The 6,840-nt window shown below is 36.5% G+C and overlaps 1 protein-coding gene across 1 annotated transcript; it reads right to left on the reverse strand.

Annotated features, from left to right (window-relative positions):
* Positions 1-126: 126 nt before the first annotated feature.
* On the reverse strand, positions 127-6,077 carry LOC113108678 (dnaJ homolog subfamily C member 3-like). Its single transcript, XM_026271953.1, has 12 exons — positions 5,885-6,077; positions 5,210-5,320; positions 4,860-4,984; positions 4,680-4,754; positions 4,038-4,190; positions 2,661-2,842; positions 2,222-2,341; positions 1,469-1,574; positions 1,263-1,383; positions 960-1,092; positions 705-853; positions 127-609 (listed from the first exon to the last, which is right to left on the reverse strand). The coding sequence occupies exons 1-12, from the start codon at positions 5,964-5,966 to the stop codon at positions 458-460; spliced, it is 1,509 nt and encodes a 502-aa protein (XP_026127738.1). The 5' UTR covers positions 5,967-6,077; the 3' UTR covers positions 127-457.
* Positions 6,078-6,840: the final 763 nt, after the last annotated feature.

Genomic DNA, 6,840 nt, shown 5'->3' on the forward strand with positions numbered 1-6,840 from the left:
TGATACTCTGAGTGATTTAAATTCATTGATTTTAACATTAAAAGCATTTAATTGCACAAATATGTTTAATCTAAACGCTGCTATGCTCTTCAGTCATAGTAAAAACAGACCAAAATAAGTCATGTTCATTTAAATAAGGATTCAAATCTCTTTATTTCCCTTATTTACAACATAGTTTGAATCATAGAAAAATAGCATTGTTTTCTATGTACATATTATTCTTGGGAATGAAAAGGTCAGCGCTCACAGACTTCGCTTGTCTATTAAGCTTGCGCTCTGGATTGTAAGATCCCTGAAAGTGCAGGAGCTGCTCCGAAGAATAATGGAAATGGGATCATTTGTGTTTGAAGGCGCTGGTCATGTCCGAGTCGTGCCCATGGGGGGGGGTTCAGAAGGTGCCAGCTCATACAGGCGGACTCCAGCACATATCCAGGCCCTAGGTCTATTCAGCCGAGCCTTAGTTGAAATTGAACTTGAAATTAAAAGGTCCAGAACCGAAAGGATTGAAGTTGTCCCAGCCACCACGGAAGTGGTGGTGGTGATGCCCCCCTCCCTGCTGACTCTCGGGATCCATGGGGTCCTCGCCCTGATCAAACTTACTCCTCATCTCTGCAGAGATGCAGAAAAACTGGACTAAGTTACCACAGAACATGAACTGAGCAACAACAGGGTGAAGAAAAAACAAATGTGGCAGTAAAGTATACCTGGATCGGTGAGAACTTCTTTGGCTTGAGCGATGTCTATGAACTTCTTCTCTGCCTTTTTCTTTTCTTCTGCATCCTGGAAATTGTCTGGATGCCACTGCTGCGCCAGCTTTCTGTATGCTTTCAGGATCTCTTTCTTCTGGGCGGTTCTGCGAGCACAGCAGTTTAAGAAGTGTGTTTACTTCCTTTAGAAGAAGTATTAGGCCTCTGCATTGATTTACAGATGACACTGATTTGCTGTGTGTATTAACTAACCTCTTTACACCCAGGATCTTGTAGTAATCTCTCTTCTGGGACTGTTTGAGGAGCCGCTGTGCTCTTTCCAGACCCTCCTTGATCTGCCGGTCGTTCTCACTATGTTCTTTAGCACTCTCAAAGTCCTTAATGGCTGCAAAAAGAACACAATTCGGTCACTTCACCTCATCATTTTAAAAGCAATCTTGAGGAAAATACTATTAAAAGTAGCCAAGTTCCTATCTTAATAACTCACTCAGTTATTAACAAAATATAAAAACTGTTACAATGGATCATAAAATGAACGCATATATCCAGATCTACCTTCTTCATACTGGTCGTCCTGGAGGTAGGCCTCTGCTCGGTCTTTTAAAGCATTCACATTCTGAGGGTCTGCTTTCAGAACTTCACTGCACACTGAGATGGCTTTGGGAGTTTGTTGGTCCTGAGGAATGAGATAAAAACAATCACTCATGCAGTGTATGCTTTGGTAGATAGCGACACCTTGTGGTCAAGGAGCTCAGTCTCACCTTTGACAAACAGTGGCACATGCGTTCTTTGGCGTTAAGAATGAACTGAGGAACATTTGGTTCAGTCTTCATGACAGACTCATATTTACTAATGGCATCGCTGTACCTGGGGATTTAGAAAAAAACAAAAAAACATTTAGTGTCTTTAGATTGGCAATGAGTGTACATTCACTTTAACGGGTTTCAATAAAACGGATCATAAGTGGCAGTAAAGAATATTCCATTTCAAATGAAAACTTCACTTTTTATTTATTGAAGAATCCTGGAAAAGTGCAAATTCTGAAGAATTATGAAACTAAAGACAGAAATGGCTGCTGTAAATTCATCATCACAGGAATAAATGACACTTTAAAATGTTAAAATGGAATATAGTTATTTTACAGTTTTTACTGTATTTTTAATTAAATGAATAAATGAAGCCTTGCTGCACATAAAAGACTCATTTCAAAAATTGAAAAAGACCTCAAACTTTTGAATGATAGTTAATTCGAATGTTAATAATTTGAATGTTAATTCTATTCAAATCAATGAATTATATTATATATTTATGGTATCCCGGAATCCCTGTGAGCCTGCATAAGACAAGTTTGAAAAAGGAATGGATGTTATATTATATAGAAATATAAAACGACAACAAAAAGTAACATTACTAAAAATAACAGGTAAAAATAAGAAAAATAATCTATAAATCACAATATTATTATTAGAATTATTGTTATATTCTTTACAAAATATAGGAACTTTGGGACATACATTTGCTGCTGGATCAGTTCTTCAGCAGCTTGTATCTGTTTGTTGAGCTTCTTAACTTGCTTGTAGTGGCTGAAGCACTGCTTATGATCCGGGTCCAGTTTCAGACACTCCCTCACCTCACTGCAAAAAAAAAAAAAAATGATAATAAAAACACACACACACTATTAGGCATGGTTCCAGCTGCTAAACATTTATTACAAATTCTAAACAACCAGACTGAAAACTGGATGCCACTCACTTTGGACATGGAGCATAGTGTGGCACTTACTTGTACATTTATCTTTGCATACATTTCATTTAATTTCAAATACGATTATTAAAACATAATAGGCAATATAAGTTAAGGTCTATATTGTGCAATACACTAGTAGGCTTAGAATGCTTTTGTAGTATACATGAACTCCAAACTCCCAGACCTTAAGCATTAATGTTATCTTACTTGAGGGACATCTCATGGTCTCCCAGGTTGTAATAGATGGTGCTGAGCTTGTAGAAAGCCTGAGTGTTGTCACTTTTTAGTTTTGAAGCAGCTTTGAGGTCACTGATGGCTTTGCCCATTTCACCCAACTGAATGAAACACTCTGCCCGCATTTCTCTGGAGTCCGCATCCCAAACACACGTCTGAAAAGATGACAAGCAAAGACTTGATATTTATAATAATGCCTTGCTATTGGCAGTTAATATGATATTGGTTTTGTTTACAGTTCCTACAAAGCAAACATGATGACATTAATGAATAAAAAGTGCCCTTATTGAGCAGCAGTAATCCCTTTGTGCACCAGGACAAAACCACCTGGATCACTACAGTAAACAGGAACCTCTCGAAGGCCAATTCAAACCTTTGAGTTACTAAAGCAGGGTCATTGATTAAGGTCAATCTCATTTTGGTATCACTGCTATACTATTATAGATTTCTTAATATTTCTAATTAGATTTTATTTTTATGTGTTCTATTTTTTTATTGTTATTTACAAAATGTAGCAGCTTTGGAACATACTTCTTTGGATCAGTTTTTCAGCGGTGTAAGTTTGTTACTTTAATAGTCACTGCTGTACTAGAATAGCTTCTGTTGATATTTCAAATAAGATTTGATTTTTTTTATTTTCCGTTTACACTTATTTTAAATGAAGGTTTAGTAATTTGTGTTTTTCATTTTTAGTAGCTTTTAAAGATTTTTTTTTTTTTTTAATATGCATATATAGTTTTTCTTTCTTTTTATTTATTTGTTTAAATTGGTTTAGGTTAAGTTATTTACATTTTACGTAAGTTTAACCCCTTAACTGTAACTCACATTTTTGAACACTGACTTTGTAGTGCACAATCCAAACTTAAATTTGTATAATTCATGAATGAAAATATTTTGTAACATGATATTGATGTACCATTTTCATTTTAAAGGATGAATTTTGAGATTTTAAGTTTTCAGTCGATATATAATTTCTGATGATTTCTAAAATGTGATAGAGAAAAAGGCAACAAAGAAGTCTCTTTTTTTAAACAAAGGTCAAAACTCCAGTTATAATTTAGATTTTTGAGGGTGCACTCTTGTCATAAATTAATCGATTACTTTTCCTAGATAATCTTTAACAAAAAACATTGGTAAATATATATTTGGGAGTCTTAGACCTTTCCAACGATATATAATTTGTCAAGATTAGATTAGATTTAATTGTAATATAGTGAAGTAAATGTAGGCGTCCCACAGGGGGGACGGGGGGACAGTTAACAGGTTTTTCTAAAAACAAAAATACATTATTTTCTTGGCTATAGCTCTAGGTATAGTTCATGATAATAACCCTGCTCCAGGTTAACTCACATCAATGATAATGTCGAGGTGCGGTACAGCAGAGCTGTAGTCTCTGCGGTTGAAATCGCTCTGAGCCTGGCCCACCAGTCTCTGAATTTCATCAGATTTCTTCAGCTGGCTCTGTGCCTCCTGCTCTTCCCTGCTGCTTGGGTTTGATTTGAGCTAAAAGGCAAAAAAAAACTATCACACTTAAGAAAATGAACAGATAGCAAGTGTCAGAACAGCAGAACATTTCAATTGTGCAGGTTAAACGAAGCCTTTGGAGTAATGACAAGAAATATTCCCCACTGACTCACCCAACTAAGAATACTCTGGAGAAGGATGAGGGCACTTCAGGGAGACTTAATGAAATATTGTTTCCTCATAGGTATTACAATAGAAATGTTAACGTGAGATAGAATGTATTGTCATTTTCTCCAGAAGATCAACTTGAGGCCAATACCAACAGCTTGTATTTTAGTATTAAGTTCAACCGATACTAACCTTGTCTGAAATATTTATTTTTAAAGAACAACTTTTACTGCAGTTTTAATATGCTACAGAGAAATTTCAGAAATCAATTTACATCCGGGTGTTATTATACACGATGGCAGGTAATGATCAACCATTGTCCAACTGGAGCATCTCTAATGCTAATCAAATCCCACGCACCACTTTTTTGAAATCACTTTCGGCTTCATCAAGTTTGCCGTGTTTCAGCAGTAGGTTTCCTCTCTGAAGCCTCGCCTGTGGATTAAGAAGAAACACTGGTTACACAGGTTTTGGTAAGTCATATAAAAAAAAAAAAATGTTGTACATATTTTAGAGTGTGAAATGATTCTGGGAACCCACCGATGTGAAGTCCGGTTTAAGTTCGATGACTTTGCTCAGGTCTGGTAATGCAGATTTTGACTTTCCCATGGCAAGGTACACAGTTGCTCTCCTATAGTACACCATGTAATTTTTGGGGTCACCATCTGATAATTAAAAAGAAGAAGAATAATATTTTAAATCAATTACTAAAAAAATAAAAGAGTGTGTGATGCACGTGTGCATATATACACATATACATACATACACACACTTTCATTTTATGATCAAAACTAGACACGTTGCTTAAATAGAAAACTTTACTGTGTGGGAAAAGAATGCATTTTACACAAGATTATTTAAGTTCTCAAGTAAACAGGTCCAGTACTCACCAACAGCAGCGTGGAAGTGAGAGAGAGCATCTGCCAGCTGTCCTGCAGCCAGAAGCTTCTTCCCCATCTCCAGATGATTCTCAACACCACCATCCTTCCCACCTTTAACTCCTGCAGCACACGTGAAAGGAAAATACGTTTTAATCTAGATGAACCACATAGCACAATAAGGTATACATGCAATATCTGAACCATGTGTTCAGTAGTAAAGCAAATTAGTTTACAGTTAGTATGGCAATAGTACGCCTCAAACGTGTTCACTAGCGTCTACAATAGTCAGGAAGACTAGATTAGTAAACATTAAAGTGAAGTCAAACAGTGACAGACGACATACATTGTTGCAACGGAATAACAGTATTCCTTTAGAGCAGTAAAATAGAAAAAAACAATGCTATAGACAAAATAACAACACAAAACCTAAATTATAACCCCATCATTAAGGTTTAAAGCATGCTTGACAGGTAACTGGATCCTCATCAGCGTGATCTGGACTCCATATGTAGTTCGTGAGTAACGTGTAGACATCTAAACAGCTGTGATTTTTCATCTCTTATTGACTGTTCTTTGAGTTAATTTATAAAAACAAAGTCACTTTCTCTAAATAACTGCCATGAAGATGAACAAATAAAAAAACTGGTTAAAATCCTTTCCTAAACAATAGAACTGACCACTTACCTTCGTATCGAAGATCGATTAAAACTAGTAAAAAGGGAACGTAGTTTAATAGTTTGTGCGCCACTGAACTTATGGCAACCATATTTACTTTGTCTCTCCTCCGTCAAATCACTGAATTAACATACAAAGATCCTTTAGACGCGCTGGACATTCGCATTGCTGTCAGGCCAACGGACATCATGCCCACTGGTCGTGGGGCACGCTGATTGGCTGATATTTCTCTAAACCCCGCCCATCGCGCCCGGTTAAACGGAGACAAGCCACGGCATCATTATTTTGGTTCTGTTTGCGCTTGCGCGGCAGTGAGCCAGCGTGCACGCTGGTGTAGACATGTGACTTCAATATGTAATGTACATTAATGATGTAGAACTGTATATTTCGCCTTCGTCAGATATTTTTTTTCTGACGTCTGTGACTGGCTACATTTACGAACGTCTTCTCAGCTTGATTCTTCAGATAAACTGTGGATGAAAAGTGCATAATTATAGGTTATTGTGATTAATATAAACGTCTTATTTCAAACTAAATTTCTCTTCTATATAATTTCTACCGTTCGACCAGCTGTACCAGTGCGTCCAAGCCTGTGATGTTGTATGTGTTATGTAAAGAAAATCGGGAAGAATCTTTGTTGATGTACTTTCTCTGGAGAAATCAAATGCAAAGAGGCAAGCACACTAAGCATCAAAAGAAGACAGCATTGCTGAAGTGATAACTGGTCAAATGCATAATTTATTTATCTTTTAAACCAAAATGTAATGACAGCATTTATCAGTCTCATCATTAAATTAAAATTCAAGTACATTTATACATTTAGCAGATGCTTGTTGTATCCAAAGCGGCTTGCAGTGCATTCAGGCTAACTTTTTTTTTTTTTTACCTAACGTGTTCCTTTGGGAATCGAACCCACAACCTCGCGCTTTCATCATGCCATTAATTGACTGAAAAAACACTTTCCC

This window comes from Carassius auratus, chromosome 9 (genome assembly GCF_003368295.1).
Source record: "Carassius auratus strain Wakin chromosome 9, ASM336829v1, whole genome shotgun sequence".
NCBI classification, from domain to species: domain Eukaryota; kingdom Metazoa; phylum Chordata; class Actinopteri; order Cypriniformes; family Cyprinidae; genus Carassius; species Carassius auratus.